The sequence below is a fragment of the Wyeomyia smithii genome, chromosome 2 (assembly GCF_029784165.1).
Source record: "Wyeomyia smithii strain HCP4-BCI-WySm-NY-G18 chromosome 2, ASM2978416v1, whole genome shotgun sequence".
NCBI classification, from domain to species: domain Eukaryota; kingdom Metazoa; phylum Arthropoda; class Insecta; order Diptera; family Culicidae; genus Wyeomyia; species Wyeomyia smithii.
This window is the reverse complement of record NC_073695.1, coordinates 216,228,080-216,250,374: the sequence shown is the minus strand read 5'-3', so window position 1 is coordinate 216,250,374 and position 22,295 is coordinate 216,228,080. Positions and strand designations below refer to the sequence as shown.

The 22,295-nt window shown below is 37.2% G+C and overlaps 3 protein-coding genes across 3 annotated transcripts in view; 2 read left to right on the top strand and 1 right to left on the bottom strand.

The window, feature by feature from the left end:
- The first annotated feature begins 3,230 nt into the window (after positions 1-3,230).
- The window catches only part of LOC129723980 (uncharacterized), a 31,152-nt gene continuing 12,087 nt past the window's right edge, over positions 3,231-22,295 (top strand). The window contains exon 1 of the mRNA XM_055678521.1: positions 3,231-3,366. The gene's annotated coding sequence lies outside the window, so the exon portion shown is untranslated. The remainder of the gene's footprint in view (positions 3,367-22,295) is intronic.
- On the top strand, positions 3,235-15,589 carry LOC129720418 (uncharacterized). Its single transcript, XM_055671898.1, has 4 exons — positions 3,235-3,454; positions 14,508-14,598; positions 14,666-14,958; positions 15,023-15,589. The coding sequence occupies exons 1-4, from the start codon at positions 3,358-3,360 to the stop codon at positions 15,211-15,213; spliced, it is 672 nt and encodes a 223-aa protein (XP_055527873.1). The 5' UTR covers positions 3,235-3,357; the 3' UTR covers positions 15,214-15,589.
- Positions 15,207-21,975, bottom strand: LOC129720417 (uncharacterized). The gene is made up of 5 exons (XM_055671897.1): positions 21,921-21,975; positions 16,549-16,738; positions 16,340-16,471; positions 15,924-16,261; positions 15,207-15,861 (listed from the first exon to the last, which is right to left on the bottom strand). Exons 1-5 carry the CDS (start codon positions 21,973-21,975, stop codon positions 15,662-15,664), a joined length of 915 nt encoding a protein of 304 aa, XP_055527872.1. The 3' UTR covers positions 15,207-15,661.

Sequence of the window (22,295 nt, the reverse complement as noted above, 5' to 3'; positions counted from 1 at the left end):
GTCAGTCATCTCATGGCGATCACAAGACCTAGCTTTCTTGAATAAGATTCCTCGAATACTCAACCAAGGAAAACTAGTTTCCTGACCCGGAAGAGGTGGCTGATAAGTCATCATTAACCTTTTATGCAAATTATTTCGTGAAGCACACTGAAATCATTTTTAAATTTATTTTATAACTTGTTGTGAGGATAAAATCCCTAGGGATGATCAATAAATGGTTGGCAATCTATCGAGCTTTCTCAGAACAGTATATCTACACATAACTACTTGAACGGGATAATTTAATTGGAAACTAATTAAGATGTTTTGTAAGGCTTACTTTATTTCATTCAATCACCTACATCATTCGTGAATTGGGTCCTAAAGCTATACCGGTTTTTATATATCATTTAAAAGAGCCGCATTTTCTGAGCAAAACGTGATTTTTAAAAAACGTTTATCGTTTTCCTTCGATTTTTAAATGAAGAATAAAAAAACTGCTCAAAATGCCTTAAATGACAGTTCTCTCATATACCGTACACTAAATTGTGTAAGTACCCCCGATAGCTTTCCTATTGACCAAATAAGTCCCTCTCACAATAAAGGTGACAAAACTGAACACAGTCTATCCCCGAAAACCGCGCTTGAATCAAAGGCCGCTGTAAGTTGCCAGAAGTATGCTGTTTTTGTCTGCATCAACCTTCGTTGGTAAAATATCGGGAAAATCCTTGAGAAAATCACTACTGGCGACGACGGTGATTAGACAGGATTATTAATCACCAGAGGAACACTTAGTGCTATCTGTCTATATCTGGTTTGAGCTTTATGATATCCATGTATTTTAGATTAATCTGTAAACCTGACACCCCTGATGTCGCCTTCATTCAATGTGTTATCGGCGTTATCAGAATCGAAGTTTGTTTTGATTTTGGAAAGAGTTGCCAAGATAGATTAATTATGGCTGTGGCATTGTCCCGAAGAAAATAAATTCGATTCGGCAACCAAGAAGGGTTTGGTTTTAGAGTTGCGGTTCACAGCGCGGCAAATGAGATTCAGTAAAACTCACAATAGTTTTATTGTATATATTCTTTCACTAATCGGACATTAATCGAGGTCAACTAATCGATCATCCAATAATCGGCGCTTCACCTAATCGATTAAAAACTATTTGATTATTTCTGCAGGTAATCGATTAGTTCGATTAATCGAGATGTAATCGGACATCACTATATAGAGGTTGTACTTCTTTTTGGTAACAGACATCCAATCTAGTAGTCGAATAATATAAAGTAATTTATTAATAGGTAATTATAAAAAGGTGACGATAAAGTGTTGGGAGTGCTCTGCCCCTGTTTACATAGTTGACGTAAGAGCCAAAATGACCAAAATGCACTTTTTCATTGATTCAGCTTCCTTTTCCTAAGATACATACACTACAAACGAAAAGAAAATTATTTTGTTTTGAAACTTTTGAGACATATAGGAAAAACGTTTTGGGGTAACTGCCAATTGGTTGCAAAAACTGGCGTCACTCCATACAAGGTGCAATTGTCTATGTTAAGTCTTTTTATTCAAATGTTTAATTACTGTCTATTTGCCTAGATTAAGTCGTTTAATTCGACAAATATTCCATGGAATGGGGAAAAGGGAAAAGGGGGATTGAATTCTTGTATTGTATATAAATATTTTTACAAACACTCAGCCTCAGGAAGGTCTAAAGACACCGTGTCCTTTGTTCCTGCTAGTGGATAGTCGCATCAGATGAAGTAATTAAAACGTGTGTGTATATTACGGCGGGTTAACTTAATCGATTTGCCAGAATGTTTTTATGGTTCTATTTGGGGCCGAAAACAATTCTTACACTACCAGAAGTGGATTGATCGATAGCCCTTTAGGAAGAAAGATGCGAAAAAGTTTTTCTATACTAATTTTCATACAAATTTATGTACATGCATATGTAATGCACCAATCAGAGGCACGATTAATCCATATCCGGCAGGTTCAGCATTGTCTGGGGGCTTAAATTGATCCAAAAAAATCTTTGTCCTGGCTCTGTGCTGTCAAGTTTGCATTTTTCCATGTAACGATTACCCACCTTAGCGTAAATGTAAGTCTTTATGCATGTGTTTGTGTGTGTGTTTGTATGTGTATTTGTGCGTTTTTGCCTAATTGAAACTGCCGATGGACAATAACTGACGTTTGACCGAAACATGATTGATAAAACTGAATCAACTGTGAGGCAAAATGGGAAGTAGTCGAGTGTTTACGCCAACTTATGCGAACAATCTGCGAGAAAAATGCATGTTTATTCGCATAAACTGGCGTAGCGGTTCTTCTGGATCAATTACCACGGGCAGAATCGATTAATCCATGGGGCCTCTATTCAAACATCAATCTTCATAAAATTGACAGACTATTTCGTTGAAATTGTATCTCAATATAATGATTTGGGTTGAAATAACAAAAATGCGTTTTTCTCGCAATGTTGGTGTTGGTTGTTACGTCAACTATGTAAACAGGGGCAGTGCTGTCCGCAGGACCAGTGATAGCGCAGCAGAGGTGTTTTGGACTTCGGGTGGCTCGTTCGATAAAGTGATAAAGATCGCGCTAAAGCGGAGTATTGGACCAGCCGCGGACGACTTCAGGTAGCACGTTCGACTGCCAGCGGCATCGGCCGGAGAATAAACTACAGTTATGTTTTGACCGTAACGATTCCTTAGATTTCATATAAATACAACTTGATCAACAATAGTCGCTTGTTTTGATTCTTTATCAAATTATCTATTCAACTAATAGTGTCGTAGGGATACTCTAAGCTACCGTAAACGTGTTAGATTGCTTTTTGCACGGAGAATTAATAAAATAGTAAAAAATCTTAGAATTACTGAGCATTACGGTATAAGTTGTGGAGAACCAAGTTCCCATCTACATTGCACCCTTTTGGCTTTGAACTTAAGTCTGAAGGAAACTGGAGGGACAAAAACGTTAAATCCAAAGACGAAATAACAAGATACACAAACCCGAACCCGACCCGTGCCTGTCGGGTTTACTTTACTGTACATCGCTTCACGAGCTCTTCACGCCGGCATTTCGCGTGAAAACTCTTCTTTCACTTGCAGCGTTGGGACCGGAACGATAACGTGATTGTCGCCTGCATGTCTTCTTTTTTGCCGCGCGTAAAACGTCACAGTCCCAGTGGCACAATCTTATATTAGTTAGTGTTCATCGGAAATCCAACCAGTTCCAATACCGGTTCGGTGCTGGCGTGATATCGATTTTTGAGCTTACCAGCGTGCGGTTTTATATGGGAGGCTTGAATAACCAATAGATTTATAGTGTTTCCCAGAAGTGTTTTTATTGCTCCAGTCTAGCGCAACGATGAACAAGGTCGTGCCTGTCGCAGCGATGCTGCTCTGCTCTATTGTTACGTTTTGTCTGTCAGCAAAGATAGGGATCTTGGCCACTACTGCCTCCAGTAAGAGTACTATTTTCACTAGCGGAAATAATTAACTTTAGTTTGTGAACATTTAAAATCGAAATTTGTTAGCGTGAATTATGAATAGAGTTATCGTGGATTATGAAAAGAGTGAGATGAGCGAATGGTGCAATGTTAACCTTCAAAAGTGATACTGGTGAACTTGAACTCGCCATACAGTTGAGTTGTACGTGAAAGTGCGACAGTCCCGCGTTTTAACAAAATGTCCCCCGTAGAAAAACGTTCCGCGAAATGTCCCGCGTTCATCTAAAGAGTACTGCGCGGTTTAAAAAAAATTGAACCGCCAGATGTCACATACTTTCGACGACGACGGTTGTCGGTATCGAATTTTTTAATGCCAAATGTTCTCAAAATGCATGAAACGTCGGGATCTGGTGATATCCCGATGAAACGACTTCTTGGGACTTAGAAATTCCCGAGCTGGCTCAACGTTGAGTTTTCCAGCCCAAACATTTCCTAAAAAAACCCAGAAAGTCGATTTTTCTGATGTTTTTAGATAACACCAGATCTCATTTTTTCCCATACAAGTCAAGTCATTACCACCGTAGTATGCTTAATAAGTATTAAAACCAAACCCCCCCCCCCCCCCCCGCCTCGCCAATGAATTGAATTAGTGTCCCGCGCTTAAGCCTTTACTATCTGGTCACTTTACTTCAAGCAAAATAAATACTAGCTGTTTGTGATGTCTGGCACAGTTGCTCAATCAATGCTAAGCAATTATGTAGGTATTTCGTTACGGTGTTAAAAATTATGTTACTCATTGACTGTAATCTGATAGGGGTTATCAGTGAATAAAGTGAGGCAACTTGTTTTTGAGATTCGATGAGTCTAAACTGTGTTAAAGTGTTTTTTTTTGTTTATTTTTATTTCGTTATAATCGAAACGTTACCATCTTGGGTTTAGATGGAACATAACTATATTATGAAATTATTTCATAAAGCATGGTATTATCTACGAGTAAAATTATTAGTGTTGAAAACGACGTATGCTTTTTAGCGTAGTGCTTCAATTACAAAAATTTTGCTAAAAAACCTTTGATTTGAGGTAAAAAACTTCATAAAAACAAGTTATTTATATTTGAATGTATTTCTCGACTGATGAAAATTGCAATCCATAAAGGCAACTGCATATTTTAAAGCAACCGGAACTGCTTTTTCTGGTTGACCTATAAAGTGTTATTAGCCCATTCCCGGCGTGTGATGCCATATGGCATCACCTGGCATTCAAATTTTGATTTAGGTTCAACAATTATACTTGGAAATTTGCACGATGAAAATATTCTAAATGGTTAGAGAACAGATTAATCTTTAATATGCAGTACAGTTTGTGTCAATTGTGCATATGTAAGGAGTAATATGTAATAAGAGTTCGAAGTTAATTTTTAAAGGGAAAAACTGATTTTTCTCCACCGGGGTTGGGTTAAATTTTTAAGTTATAAGTAAGTGCTATAGAAATCAATGAAATAGTGTTCAAAAAGTTTGTTTGTTTTGTAAACTAGATTACGGTGGGTTTATTTTGGCTTATATCCAAATTCCAAACAGTTAAAGGACCGTGATTCAAACTTTAAATACTTTTGTTTAGAAAATTGTTTTTTTTTTCACAAATTAAAATGGTATCGGAAATATGGCTATGTAAGCATTTATTACTGAAAAATTAATTTAGTTATCAATATCTCAACTCATGTTTTGAACGTTCGTGAAAAATCACAGACTACCCAAGTAACAATCAAAATGCTTCAAAGTGTTGGGGTTGTTTTGTTTATTGTTTTATGTTAACTTACTTTAAAGTCTATGATTATATTTTGGTTTTATTTGATAGCTATAAAATATGATCCGCAAGTATTTTTTATAGCTATCCTATGACAATCGTCATATGCATGAAGTTGTATGATAGTCCCTCTGATGACCAAATAAAATTAAATACTGCAAGGTATACAGCCCTAGGGTTGTATGAAATGATGACGTGGGACTAAATACTGTAATTACTGTAATTACAGACACAATAAATTTATTTGTTCAGTGATTTACGTAATTTAATTCTCAGCTTCCGCTTTAATTTTTCCAGAACTATATTTTATTACACTCGAAAGAACTTCATTTACACTTGGTGATGTTGTGCCTGTAGTGCTTTTTATGCAAACAACATTTAACAATAACAACGAAGTTAAAGTTAAAAAAATTCATTTTTGTTTTTTTGCTTAAGAAGTTTGTTTTATTTGCCAACAATTACATTCACTGTACTACGAAGACACCTATTATAACTATGTTATTTTATATGTAAAGTTAAACATAAAAAATATCTATCAATGTTGAAATGTTAAAAAGAGATTCTGAATATATCCTAGTGAATGAACAAAAAACTCACAAGCACTCGCCGGCTCTTACTCTTCTATAAATTAATATTTTTAGAAACTTACTCTTTCGATATCATGTCGGTCACGGTTATTTAGTGAATATCGAAGAAAAAAAGTATATGAAACTAACTTATAACCGTTGCAAAAATGTTCAATTCTTGTTCAGTAATATATGTTTTTTTATGGTAATCAATTACCATCTTTAGCAGCCTTGCAATTTTGATTGCACACGAACAGAAGTCGTGCCCGCTGCAATGAAAGACGACGAGAAACTAGCGGCGCTCTGCTCCACATATACTCTACGGTACTGTTGCTTTTACCAGCATGTTTTCTTTCAAGACATCAGTTTCTAATACGCTCCAACAGCAGGACTAGAAATTGTTCAAGAAGAGGGGTTATTTCAAAGTTTTCGGAAAACCTTTGACCTATTGATGCTTATTATGGGAGTCACTTCACGGTGAAATCAGAGTGAAGTGAATGAAGTCCTATTACGGGACTCACGTAAGTGAGAAAAACTTCGCAAGGTGACATCTGCCGTGAAATCTGGGTTATTATGAGTGAGAACGGAAAAAGCGACGTGTCGCGTGGAATTATTTCACGACCATTTTGAACGGTGAAATGATTCCACGAAGTTGCCATAAGTCTTAAAGTTGATTGATTTGTGATCTAATGGTAAATATTGGATTTATTCTTCAGTAATAAAGCGAATCAGAGTTTGATCCGTGCCTTAAAGCGGTCAATTTTTCATTTTTTTGCCCGATGAAAAAAATGCAAACTAGTTTAGGAAATTTTCGATACCGAAAAAAAACATTTTTTCTGATGCCGAATGTCTTAGAAATGCAGAACACGTCAAGATCTGGTGTTATCTAAAATAACGGGAAAAAACGGTTTTCTGGGACTTAGACATTTTTGAGCTGGGAAACAATCTCATTTCACTTGTCCTATTCTCAATTTCACTTCACTATCAATCTCCACTGACTCCACGGAGGTGATTTTTGTCACCTCACTTGAGGTGGAATCGAGAATAGGTCGAAAAAAGTGAAGTGAGCGTGAGAGTGAAATATATTTCACCGTGAAGTGACTCCCGTAATAAGCACCATTGGGACGGGGAGACTCTGTCAATTTTTTTGGATATTGAAACAGAGAATATCACGGAATGGTTGGTGTCTTTTTATATCGTCTGTGCTAGGAATGCTCACATGTGATTGGATCATTGTTCGCGTAAATTTGACCTTGACACTTTTCATCGATTTTTACCGCTTTGCAATGAAAAAAAAAAATGATAACTAGCGTGTTACAAAATTGTTCAACATTTTATCCATCCAACAACATATTGGTTGTTGTTATCCATCATGTGGTTATGCTGTTATTATCTTTGAAATCTGACGCAACATTTGAGTTTCATTTCCAATTTTACCATATGCATACCAGTATAGAAAACAAAGACGTAGTCCCACGTCAAAACCTGCAGACCAGTCTTTCCAAGCAAACTCTGAGCTCGCGGTATAGAGATAAGTGACTTTTCACCTACGAACACTAGGAAACGTATAAACCCATGTAAAGTTGCTTTTGTTTCCTCCAAACAGTAAATCATCGCATCTCGTTGCTTCGACTTATATCACTTTGTAACATTTTTGGTCGATTATGTTTAGCAGCTTCTTCCGATTTCTGATCACGAATGAAAAAAATCATTCAGAAACAAGTTTAAAGCATATAATGATTGTTCAACTGAATATTCGTCCAGCTACAAAAAACAACATTGCAAGCAAAACAACTGTTAAATATTAAAATATTTAAATATTTTCCTCAACTAGTAGCACTAACACATTCGTACGTAAAAAGGTCTATACCCAAGGGTTTGAAAACCATCGAGTCCTTCTTTTCTGCGTAGCAACACAAACACTGTTGTTTTGACTACAAGGTAGGGGTACTGGGGGTAAGCCCGGCACTGAGGGTAAGACCGTCACCCCTAGGATTTTACTAGAAAACGCTAATTAACTGTGTTTTGGAATATGTGAAGAGTTGGTATTCAATATTTTAAACATTTTAAGACACATCGAAGTCACCGTGAAACGTCAAACGTCAAAATAATAGACAAAACAAACGCTACTGCAGCTGATGCGTAAACGGATGTAATTTTTCGTTAGTGGAACTTTAGCTTTTATTCATTTGAAAAGACTAAAATAATTTTTCGATGCTCTACAATTCATTGCCTGTATTGTTAACAATCACAGGAATTCGATCTGAGGTAAATTGAAACGATAAATTTGTAGAAAAACTCTTTTTTAAAAAATGTGTGCTGTCGGGGTAACACCGTCACCCAGTGAGTGGGGTAAGCCCGACATGGTCTGAGGCTAGTTGGATGTTACTGACATATATTTCTCATCTATTACTGATGTCTCGCTGATAAATAAATTAAATAATCGACTTAGAACCATGCACTCAAGCTCTTCTGTGATTTATGAATGATTCCAAGGGTTATTAGAGGTGTCAAATGAACTGAATCAAGTCACAAAACTGACAGCTTTCCCGGTGGTAATATTTCAAATACCACCGGGAAAGCCGTCAGTTTTGTTTTGGGCTCCGGTGTGGTCAATGTGAGCCTGGCTTCAATGAAACTAGTTAATAATATGATTTAAAGTGCCACATGATAGGCTTGCCGAGTATCAAATTCTTTCATTGTTATACATAATGTTCACCGGAACTTGTTCCGGCAATCTGCCCAGAACCAGCTAACCGACAACAACCAAATTAAACAGTAACATACAGAAATGTAAGATCTCTCATTCGGCGGTTTCCGAATTCAAATTGGTTCAGTTAATTTGAGTTATTTCATGAACAAACTTAGGTGCCGGTGTTACCCCCAAGGGGTGCCGGTTTCACCCGCACTGATTGCTAAACGTCGTTTTTATCTTAGTTTCAAAACTTCACTATTTCTTGTAAAATAACAGTTTTGAAAGTACTGAAAACCTTCATATCTTGTAGAAAACAATCTGGGCAATGATTCTGTGAAAGAAATATAACAATATTCGCCATCAAATGCTACTAAAGAATCATTTTCCTTAGGGGGCCGGGCTTACCCCCTGTACCTCTACATTTACGTTGAATCCTCCACTTTATTTTATGTAATTTATTCAATTCAACTAAGAGTGACATGAAAAAATTATTTATTCAGAACAGTGAGAAAGAGGAACTGCTTCATGATTTGTCTCATTAAGCCGATATTCACGAAGAATGCACGGATTAAACACCAAATTTTCACGAAATCATTGGACAAATAAACTAAATATGCTTATGGAATCGTTTAGCATTGTATATTTAGTCAAATTAGCTAGATTCATCCTGAATTTTGTAAAACAAACCATTTTTCACAACGCTTCCATATTAATCTCAAAACTTGAATCACTGCTCAATTATTCATCTCACGACGCCCCCATATTCATCACCCTGTTAATCATGAATGAATCACATTATCATGAATGAACGTAGCCGCAGCCCGTCGTAGTAGGTTACCTAGATATCCGCTGCAGTTGTTTACGTGTAAAATTGGTAACCTAGGTAACCACTACACTGCTGAAGATTTATGTCAATTCTGTCGGAATAATTCGACATTTTCAATTAGATTTTTTCGTATTAACAGAAACTGATTTGGCAACTTTTGAAGTACAATACTTCTCTCAGGAAGTTCGGCTACATAGGGATGTAAAATGAAAATCTAAAACCGAAAAAAGTGGAAAATATGTCCAATTTCAAATGCTAATAAATCGGTTAGTATTCGATAGATTTCCTTCGTTCTTGCAGCAATAGATTGGAAAATCTTCTAAGATTCTTCCCAAAATAAGATAATTGTAATTTTATTATTCACACTATTGTACTATTGAAAATAGTCAAGCCTTGTCAAAACGAAAAATTCGACCTCTGATTGGTCGTTATATGCTTGCTTCCCAAGCACGGTCGACAGGATTATATACCTTGCAATTGAAAACATGCTATTTGGCCTATATAAGAGCCTGTTTCAGCCGGAGCCGCTCATAATAGTTCTAGACAGCGACAACAGCAGTCGTCCTTCCTTAGCAGCAGCACTAGCCCTGTGGTTGGTCACCACGTCTCAGGAGCAGCGCGGTTTTTCTCAGCGTGTGTCGCCAGACAGCCATTATTCCCCCCGTGTTGGGGCAGCATGAAGATTGTCATCAGGAGATCCAATTTTGGAAATCAAAATGCCTTTTTGAAGGCAAATAAACAAGTCATTGAAAGTTAATAATTTTTGTCAACGCAAGCAAGTATTCTGTGTTGCATCCTAGCAATTTAAATTTGTCGCACCCGTCTAATTTACTGAATGTGAAATAGCTTCCACAGTGCATGTTGTCCGTGTATCTTAATTCCCCCAATGTTAGGGCAGCTCAAAGGTTGTAATTAGCAACCGATTTTGAACCGCAACATGCGTTTTTCAAGGCAAATAAAAAAATAATTGAAGGTTAATAATTTTCTGGCATCAACACAAGCAGACATTCTGTGCGGGATGCAATCAAATTCTGTTGTAGTTGTCCAATTTTTACTTTATTTACTAATCCCCCCACTGTAGGGGCAGCGCAAAGGCTGCGATCAGCATGACCAACTTTGAATAACAAACGGTTAACGTTTATTCACTAAAAATTCATCCAATTCAAAACAGGTTTTTGTCTGAGTACAATAATTTGCACAAAAAGACATTAAAAATTTTACCGCATTATTAGACGCGTTTCTCCAGTCATGCCTCGTGAACGTGAAGGTTCCCTATCACAGACATAGATTTCGTACTCCAGCACGTTACAACACGTGGAAATTGTCTTTTTACTAGTGAATGCAACATTTCTTGGAAGTGTTTTATTATTCTCGGGTAAGAGACTACGAGTGCATTTATTGCATTTATTGAGAAATCCATCGGAAGTGTATTCAGTGCTATGTCTAAATATATGAACGCCAAATACAAGCGTGATGCTCGGAAACGCGCGAAGGACCAGCATGGGGGAAGTGCATCGAAGAAACCAAGTACCAGTACGGAGGTCAATTTAAAAGCAGCCAGAGGTAACATGTGTCCAACCTCTGGTTGGGACGCTGGCGAAGGGCCTTCTACTAGAGGTAGGAGAAATCGAACCATTTTTAGGACAACCAAACAAATGAATTGAAGATTTAATATTTTCTTGTTCTGAGCTTTAACCAAAAGTTAATTATCTTAATTTGAATTCATTCATTATACTCTGACTGTTGAAACTTGTTTGCGCCGCAAAGAGTTTGTACTTTTCCTGTTCAGTGAGGCCGTATTTATATGTGCAAACTGAAATTGAGTAGTACTTCAACTTCGTTTGCACAGAATTTTCAACACTGCCAATGAGCGGTCAACATTTATTTACTAGGAAAAATGACTGACACGCAAGCAGCCGGGTTATCTTTCTTGTAAAAATATTCTACTTCAACCTTGCGGTCGTGGCTTCGCACACAACCTTCCTGTGATTTTTGGTTTTCTTCAACGCAGTGAAAACAGATGAAAATACAAACAGTTGAAATTTAGGAATTGTGAAAATTCATCTCATATTTTTCTAATAAATTAAGCTTGTTTTAGAAAATTTGAGGTGAACATTTCAAAGATTAAAGTATTCTTAGAGTAATGAGTGATTTCGTTTAGTCATTAAAATATCAAGTGCCCGGCTAGTGATGAAAAAACTTTGGTTGGCTGCTGGACGAGTCCCGTTGTAGCCATATGGAGCAATACGCGGATTTTGTTTTCTGAGGTAGGTGATTGAATTAAATGAGTTTTCGAGTGCAGATGCCCGACTATTATATTAAATTTAGTGCTTTTAAGTGAGGTTTTGAGGGTTATACATTATGAGGAATCTAAAGTGAACAAAGAAGAATCCATTCAATAGATCAGCAGATTGGTTTAAAAAGAAAATATGCGTTTTTTCCTATTTTCAATTGTGTTTTCATGTTTTATGTGATGAATATATGGGCTGAGATGAATAATGGAGCAGTTCCCCTAGATAGACAGCGTCTTCGAGAAGGTTGGCAAATGTTTATGCTAGGAACTTTGTTGAAATTGTCAAATTTCTATCTTTTATGTTAAAAAAGATATAGAAAGTTTTATAGACAAAGTTCATTCAAATCTTAATTTTCAATATGACTTTTTTCCTGGATTTTCTACATATTTTATACCTTCTACAAAATTATAAGCCAAACAAAAATTTATATTTTTGCCGAACATTTGATCTAGCTATAGTTCGAAATAAAACAGTTATTCAACCATTAACGGTTTTTCGATGGTTAGTTCAACTTTAAATTACTCAGTAGTACGCAAAAACACGAAGATAGCTATTTGATATTTTGAAAGCACATCTGTTTTTCTTCCAAAAGAATATAAAATAATTAAAATTGAAAAAAATCATTTGCATAAAAATTCGTACTTTTTCAAATAATTTTGGTATTTCTCAATATAGCGTTTTACAACTTTCGGCAAAAATATAAACACATGAAAATCGCACAATTTAGAAGAAACCATGGGAAAGAGTTATGATGAAAAATATGAACTTTCAGGTCAGTTTCGCAAATGACGTCATATAAAATTAATTAATAATCAATTTTTTGAGTCGCCGATCACCGACAGTGTTGTTTTGCAAAAACTTAAAGTTTGATATGTCACACAAGCGGTATATATGTACGGTATGTGTACAATCTCTCACGTTACCCCACTTTTTCGCATCTTCGAAGTAACCTAATTGGTTGCTCTTTTTGAGAGAATTCGTTATAGATATTGTTTTTGGCGCATATTGCATGTTGTAGGATAAGTACAACGATACACTGTGCCTCAGTGCGAGAAAATTTCCAGCTCGAAAAGATCCTCGACCTGATCGGGAATTGAACCCGATATCACCACCTTGCGAGAGAGCTAGCCGATCGACACCGCTAACCACAGAGCCATGGGGACCACAATTTATGAACATGACTAGTCCCGAATATCTACGCGAAAAATTATTCCCATTCAGACACAGCCGAACTATGAGCTTTTTGATCTCGCAACATTGCTTTTTTGTTAAAAAAAAATTTTAACTGGAATTTGTTGTGTTATAGAATAAAATAGGCTGATCGGTTAAAAATTTTCCAACAAGATGTACTCATTTTCTTCATCATACTGTATTGTTGTTTAGTACTGTTGAAATGTTTAGTTTTTAAGTAGTTAGTAGATAACACAAATAGATATTTTAGAAACCGAATTCTCATTGCGATAATCAAAAAACGGTAGAAGCCTTTACATCACATAAATCCGACAGTAATAGATAAAACATAAAAATATATAAATTAGCGAATAATCAGCGGTCGAAATCAACGTTCTAATAAGGCTTCACAATTTTCAATAGTAAAATAGTTCGAATAAACAAACTACAATTTTCTGCATCCGAGTGGGTGCATAGATGATTTTTCAATCGATTGCTATAGGAATGAAGGAAGTCGGTTGGAAACTGACTGAGTTCTAAATATTTGAAAGTTAACAATTTTCGTGACGCTTTCGATGTTTTCGGTTTTTCCGTTATATGCCGTAAGACGTAATTCTACGTCAAAAAAGTACACATTCTAAAATTTGTTTAATATGATAACAAAAACAAAGTTTATGATACCCAAAAGTTTATATTATGTAGAAAAAAAAAACACTGGGAGTAAACAACTTATTTTAAACACGTTCCTGTTTTGATATAACAAATGATTAAAATATGACCGCGTGGTTTATGAACAGCCCTATAGGTATCAAATGTATAAGTGAAAAGCGGCTAAGGAATACTAAAAGCTAAGTTTTATTTTACCTAAATACTACATTGATTGATAATTCATACAAAATAGTTGATCTGTTCTGATTTGCTCAAAGCTTATGACAAGATAGCAAGACAGTTGAAGTTATTAAGGGTGACACTGTGTTGAGGCCACAAATGGACGACCCCGGGTCACCGCTTCGAGTTTATAAAAGCACAAGACTAGGAAATTGTTAATGCGTTCCATGTGAAAACGCTATTTTATGTTTGCTTCACCACAGCAAACATAAAATAGCGTTTTCACAAGTGACACATTAACTATTACCGAGTCTTGTGCTTTTGAAAATTCAAAGGGGTGGCTCAAAATCGGCCATTTGTGAGAAATTTATAGCAATAGCAATTTCTCATCTATAAACAACAATACTTAATGACAACAATAACTAAATGCAGAGATTCAAGTTATGCTTAGCTCAGAATAAAAAGTAAATAAACATGTTTTTAAATTAAATTTTAAATAGCAAGTTTATGAAAACTTTATCTAAGCTCGCGTTTGATATTTTACCTTCTTGCTGATAGCTTCTCTATTATACTGGCAACAGAAGAAAGGAAATGTGATTCCAAGTTTATTGCTTGTAATTTGGCGACAATTTGATAACACAGTTTTGACATCATTTCAAACCAACAGTAATTAATCATAATCTTATATAAGTAACCCATTTCCGCAAATTTATTAATTCGAATAAATGATTACATTATTGTAAATTTTGTAAATTTTTATGTTTCTTCGGAGAGTGAAAATGTTACTTTTGATATTTACTACTTTTATCTTGTTTTTAAAATAATTTCAACTGAACCTTCTGAACAATCACCGAATAACAGCTACCAAGTAATTTCATTGTTGCAGACAGCGAGACTTCATGTGCGGCACTACCAAAACACTACCTCGAGCTCGGGTGTAAACCCATCAAAGATGAAGGACATTCCTGTCCAAATAGGTGAGTGCGATAACCCTTCCAAATCTGTTCGGTTCCGCTAGAGACAACGTTCACTGTGACTTTAGCCTGTGCTTAGCTGCGTGGCAGGCGTGACACGTTGTAGGGCGAAAATTAACAAACTGAGCGAGTGCTACTTAGAAGGTAAGAAATACCTGGAAGGACAGAAAATGTACCCCAAAGAGGACAGCTGTTACATCTGCCATTGCCAGAAAGGTTTCGACAATAGTACCTTCACAAATAATCCAAAGTGCTACGTAAAATACTGCGGCATTGAGTTGCACAGCTCGGACAAGCTGGCCGATGGTTGTATACCGGTATATTTCGGAACGGATCGCTGTTGCCCAATCTCGTGGAGATGTCGTAAGACGGAACATTCGATTCTAATAATGTCTAGTTATTGATTGACTTTGTTTTTCCAATTTAGCCGATGATGAAGATATTGTAATAGTGGAAGGACGAAAGAATACACCGGAAACAGGTAATCCACTGATGCAGTGCACTTTTGGCAGTCTAACAATGAATATAGGAGATTCTATTTCATCTGACGATAAATGTGTCGCCTGCAAATGCACTGTCCCTCCGATGCCTCATTGTATACAGACTAGAGATTGTTGAAAGATATGTTTATTGATATTGGAAAAATGTGTTAGAAATATAAGATAACTTATAAATGAAAACACCTGTTTGGATAAAGTGTTACGCAATTATTTGCTTGTTTTTTTGAAGGATTAAACATGTACTATTGAAGGCGGGAATGTCAACACTGCAGTTGAAAATTTTTGACGAACTAAAACTCTGTCTTGGAAATGAATTAATTCACTGCTATTAGTTAAATTACACTATAATACGTGAGTACATGAAAGTAATTTAATTAGTAATTTCAAGTTGTAGTTTCAATAGTAGTGCAATTAGGAAGTAGCCACGAAAAACAATTGGTTTTTCGCGTGACCAATAAGGTAAAAAGTATGTTTTCACTTTCTATGACGAACGACAAAATTGTTAGTTGTTACATTTTTCTCTTGCATCGCGAGAGAATTGTTGATTATGTAGAACATTCGATTTTTCAGGGTGGAACATTTCTAGATTTAGTACAATGCGCCAGAGGAGAAATGGTACAAGTACACCTGTACGTAAAGCCATCCGACACCTCCGGTACCAACGTATCACCAATGTTCATAATCAATTTTCCATATTTGCACTGCCAAAGAGGATCGTCAGACTGTTGTCTATGCGTGGTTTCAGCCAGTTTGTCTGACTCTTTAGCTGAAAGTGAAAGAAATTTTGTATTTTACACAGTTAAGATAGTAGCTAATTCGAATACTAACGCATTGTCCATTCCCATGGACAGCACTCATCTTCGAAATATACTGGAGAGCCCCCGTTATAAGCATGTTTGGCGAACTTGGACAACTCGAACCCGCAGGTTGATTCGTAACAGTGCGGATCGGATGCTATGTTTGCCTCGCTGAAACCCTCGTGGCAGATGCAGGTCTGGCATTTATCTGACCTCGGATACATGTGCTGACCGCCGAAGTATTCTTCTCCGTTTAGCACACATTTGACATACTTATTCCTATCGTCTCCGCAGTCTTTTTCTGTGGAACAATAACTATTTGGTTTGTTGTTGACGTGAGAGCAGCGGAACAGAGTAAATGGGGACGCACTGAAACAGCAAAATCAGTATTAGAAAGAAAAGAATTTGAGTTCATAGTTACAGTAGACAACAGATGGTTCGACTCACCTCCGGCAGTAGCATTGTTCTAAATGAAAAGGACTCACTAGTTCATCCGGAATTTGGACATCCAGTTCATAAGTTTTTCCATTGAAATAACATTTTGTCTTATCGTGTTGTGTTATACCTGGGCAATCGTATCTATCGAATAGACAATAACATCAGAATAACAGAATGACGAAGAACGCTATCATTTTGAACAAAATAGAAAAATGCACCTAATCAAAGTAGAAATGTAGAAAAACTGAACGCACGAACTCCGATCTGGATTCTCTGATCCTCTATTTTGTACTGCGTGGCTTGCCTGCAGCAATATAGCTAAGTGAGCATACCTAGATTGCGATAATGATGTATGCTTAACATAATTGTTCGAGCGACTGATCGCTGAAGAGGGTTCAGCATTTGAACCTGATTATTCCAGCATCTGTTTGACTGTTCTAGACGTATAGTACAAATAAATTTATCAAATAACAAACGACCGTATCAATCATTACATACCGTGCTTCTCCACGCGCTGTACTGGCGACTATTATTTACACTTCGATCGTTCTTATTTCCTCCGCAGTTTTATTATTTCGAAGTAGCCTTTCTCCGAATTGTTTAGCACCACAGATGAATTAGAATTTAGGCCTGCAGCTTGATGTCAATCTGTAAGATATTTGCCAGAGGCTCCAGACATGATCCATAAGTCCCTGTACACGAATGCATTTTCAATGTAAAGTTTCTAAAATTACTAAAAAAAATAATAATAAGTCCTGTACGTGCGGAGAAAATAACGACCGCACGGAATCAAGCGGGTTACTAGATTGATTTTATTAAACAAATTCTATAGTTACCAAGAAAGGAACTTTTATCGCTGCTCTTTTTTTGTCGCGTACTTATTTCGCTACCATGCGGACGTCTTTGTTTCTCCCACGGGAAACAAGGTGTCCAATATCAGCAGGTTTTTTCGGCGAAGGATTATCAAGAACAAATAATTTTCCAGGCGACGCATACTGTTTCCAAAGCTGCAGAAAAATTATCGAAATTATTTTGACCTAAAAACATTGAATTTAGAACCGTAATGTCTTCAGCAAAGTTGTTTCATTAATTATTATCCATGTTATAGAAGTTACAATTCCATGATTAATCCTCTCAACAGTGAGAAACGAGTTTTATTTTTCTCATTTTGGAATATAAAAATCCACTTTGTTGAGCAAAGTTGTAGCAAATTTTAAAAGAAACAACTTTGTTGAAAACATCATACTTCTATCTATTTATTTATTCTATTTAAATGGACTTTTGTGGAGTTTTCTATATATTGCTATTTGAAAGCTTTTTACGCTATTTAACTTTTTATAGTGTTTTTCTACAATTTTCGAATGTTCTAAAAAATTATTTGCTACAACAAAACAAACAACATCTCCAAAGAAAGTTTATTTTTATCTCACATATATTTTTGGTTGTTGACGATTTTTACTAGAATAATGTGCTAATTTAGACTAATTACTCTTAACTCAAAAAATAATGATTTTGGAGTAATAGTGTCTTCGGTAAATTTGTTCTATTAAATATTCTCCATTTTGTAAAAGTCAGAAATTTGTGATTTATCTACCTAAAAGGGAGAAATGAGTTTTATTTTTCTCATTTTTGCATATAAAAATCCGCTTTGCTGAGTAAAGTTCTAGCATATTTTGTAATGAACAGCTTTGTCGAAGACACTATACTAGTATCTGGTCATTTAAATGAACTATTGAGAAGTTTTCTCTAGAATGCCCCTATAACTTTTTATATATTTTCTAAAAATTTTTAATGTTCTACAATGTTGTTAACTACAATAAAACACACAAGTTCACCGAAGAAAGTTTATTTTCATCTCTCAAATTTATTTAGTTATTGAAGATTTTTATTAAAATAATGCACTTATTTATTTACAAATATCTGCACAGGAGACAGCGAGAGACAAATAACTATATCTGGACTGAATGACGTTTTGCTTATATTTAAATATAGAAAAGGTTTAATCTGCAGATATTTGCAAATTTTAAAGATATCTGTTAGTAAATTAGTGCATTGTTTCAATAAAAATCGTCAATAACCGATGAAATGACTGATAAAAATAAACTTTCTTGGATGAAACTATGTGTTTTGTGATAATAAACAATAACGTAGAACTTTGAAAAATTGTAGAAAATCACCACCTAATGTTATATTTAAAAAAATGATTTTTAGTGGCCATTTGTGCTGTGCGCCGATCAAATCATCGGCGGCGGCGGCGTAGAAAACATTCAGCCTCGGCGGCGATCGGCGCGCCGGCGTGACGCCGTTGGCTTTCATCGGCGGCGGCGTGTATCGGCGTGCCTCTAATTACCACCTCTAAAATATTGCGTATAATGTTTGATGCAACTTAATACTCTTGATGTGAAATGCTATATCGAATATTCACAATTCAGGATAATTTACACGTATTGGCTGTGATTCGAGGGTATCTCTCGAATCGTGAAAAAATCCAGTCTGCATAATTATTATCGGCGCGTAAAAAATTTTCTCGGCGGCGCGCCGACTCAAAATCGTCGGCGACGACGGCGTTGCACGGCGGCGCACAGGTCTAGTGGCCATCTGTAGAAACCTCCACAAAAGTCCATTAAAAAAGGCAGATGGAAGTACGGTACCTTCGAAAAAGTTGTTCTTTATAAAATGTGCAACAACTTTGCCGAACAAAGTGAATTTCTATATGCAAAAATTAAAAAAGTAAAATTCACTTCACATTGCTAAGTGGATTGCTCACAAAATTGCAACTTCTATAAAATGGAGAATAATTAATGGATCAAATTTCCTGGAGGCACTATGGCTCTAAAATCTGGTTTTTTGGGTCAAAATAATTTCGATCGCGTTTTTGCAGTTTTGGAAACAGTGTGCGACGCAACTGAAGGCAGGCCCTCTGGCAGTCTGTGGGAATGAAATTTTATTACTATACTTGGTTCTGGGAAGAAAGCTCTTGCATGATTGAGCTGAAATTATCTTAGCGACTTTTTTCGAAAAGGCAAAACTATTGATTACTACCGTTAAACGAAATTCGACTAGTCCATTTTTCCGTTGTTGTCTCGGTTTTGTACAGCGTCAACTTCGAGCGTCATCTTATTCGACTCGATCGAAGTGTCTTCCGAAGTGAAAAGTAGGCACGATTTCTAGCCTGGATGCGTCTCTTGCTGGTGTTATTGTCGGTGGTCAACAGTGAATACACGAACTCGCCGACCACCTCAAGCTCACCGTCTTCTACAGAGACTTGAGTTGGCAGGCTGGTGTTGTTCTCCTTGGAGCCTCTCGGTCGCATGTATTTCGTTTTCGACGCATTTATTCGCAGTCCGATTCGTCCGGTTTCAGCTTTCAATCGGGCGTAAGTTTCCTCCGCCGTCGCAAAGTTTCGTGTTATGATGTCAAAATCATCCGCGAAGCTCAGAGGCTGAACAGACCTTATGTAAATCGTGCCCCTCGTGTTGATGCCCGCCCTCCGGGTTACAACCTCAAGGGCGGTGTTAAACAGCAAACAGGAAAGTCCATCACCTTGTCTTAACCTCGTGCACCATTCAAAGGGGCTCAAGAGTATCTTCGAAATACGCACGTTGTACATCACTTGCGCTATGATAGCCTTGATCAATAGAGCCAGTTTATCCGGAAATCCGTCGTCGTGCTGTTCTCGATCTACTGTATTATAGGTCTCTTTGAAGTCGATGAAGATGTAAGGGGCCATCCACATACCACGCGGACAGATTTTTAACAATTTTGACCACCCCCCCTCCCCTTCCGTGGACAACTGCTCATATAAATTCTAAAAAAATTGTATGGACCGTGGACATTAGCCAAACCCCCCCCCCCCCCCAAAGCTGTCCACGTGGTATGTGGATGGCCTCTAATGTGTGGGCACATTGTACTCGCGACATTTCTGGGAGATCTGCCGGATTGAAAAGATCTGGTCTGTGGTGGCACGGGCGCTCATGTAGACCGCTGGGTACTGGCCAACGAACCTCCTGGTTAAAGGTGGAACAGGATACGTGGGAGTATTTTGTAAGCGGCATTGATAAGCGAGATACCGCGATAGTTGCGGCACTCCCAGCTTGTCGCCTCTCTTGTAGATGGGGCAGGTAAAAAGCGTGAAAACGTGATCGTCCACCTTTTGAGTATAAAATGACATTTAAATGCAGAACCCAGTGCCTCCAGGCATACAGGATATGTCATTTAAATAGATAATTGTATTCGACAAAGTTTTTGTATAACTCAAGGAGCAACTTTTGATGTAATTAGATTTTTGATTAATCCACCTAAGAGTGCCATGAAAATTTTATTTGTTTATTACGTGTCACATCGAAGCGAAGTCTTTAACTAAGTTGCAGGTAATCTTATGTAAAAAAAACTTTGCTAAAGACACTTTGGTTCTATCCTTCATCAGATACCGCATATAAGTAGTTTGATACACAGACAATCTTGAATTTCAAAAAATCAAAAAATACCAATTATTTTTTCCTGATGTGATTTTAAAAGTCTACTATGTCCTAGATATTTTTCATATTATATCCATTCGAATAGTTCATGTTTTTCCACTTCATCGAATCGAAAAGGTGGTAGGTAGTGGACGAGAATCTTCAATCTAAAAATATATAAACATTTTGGTCATGGTTTATTGTCCTGGTTATTGATGAAAAGGTCCATTGCATTTCAATTTTTGTTTATAAGATCAACATGAAAACAAACTTAAGTTTCACCATGATTCAATATTCTAACATATCACGACCAATTCACTCCCCTTAAGGAGAGAGCGAAGCGTATCTCCAATGCAGTGCAGGTACGTGCATAGGCGTAGCCAGAGGAAGGCAGGGGGGCCGTTGCCCCCCCTAGTTGTTGATATTGGTGCAGAATTTTGTTTTCAATAACTCTAATAGCACAAAACGACATCTTCAGCTCTTAGAAACGTCTGTGTACAGTATCAGCCAGATCAAAAATAATTGATTGAAATGCTTGCGCTATGTTGCATGGAATTGCACAGGTTTTTCAGTTGATCCACCAAGGATATTGCAGCGGCAAAAAACCGGGAAAATCTGTCTGCATCAACCTTACCTTGATTCTCTTGGCCTCACAGGAACACGGTTCGGTGTAGATAGTGCACCTGCCTACGCGTTTTCCTTGCTGCATTCCGCTAACGTAATACGCATGTCGTTGAAAGAGTTCAAGCGCAGAACCGAAAATTTCGTAATTTTTTACGAAGTTGACAATTTTGTTGGAGAGGTGAAAGTTTTGTATTAACATTGCAGCAGCATGAGAGCAGACCGTAAGAACTTGGAAGAGTTGGACCTTATAGACCTGTCTTCAAACTTCACGTCCTTGGGAAGCTTTGACAGGATGTAGTTGAGATAGCGGCTGTGCGAATGGGTGTCCAGCTTCCGGAGAAATAAACGTACCTTCGTCACATCAGTCAGCTGACCTGCATCGTTCTCGAAGAGGTTCTGGTAGCGGTTAAACCAGCGTCCGAACGTAGCTCCGTTTTCTTCGTCTAAGACAAACTCGGTGATGTTCGATGAGAGGAACTCCAAAATCTGCTCCGGGGTTTGATACTGACGCTGTTGCTGCTGGGCCGCCATCTGCTGTGAAAGTTGGGCAATCTTGAGAATCATATCTTGAATTACCGGTTGCAGCTGCTGATCAACTCTATCTTCTGCCATGTTTGTGGATTCTTGAGATCCTCGTCGCCAAAATAATATGTCCAAAGGTTTAAATAAACAACTTGGAACTGTGCACGATTCGATCCTGGATTGGAGTGCAGCACTGGGCTCTCCGTTACTCAGGCCTATGTTAAGGAGTTGCCATTTCAAACACGGCTACCATTACTTGGCCTGCGTCTCCAGCGAAAAAGTTGTGTGGCTGGAGAAGGCCATCCCAGACCTAACTCCGTGGGGAAAGGACTATCAACTGCGTGTTTTCGATACAAGCATTT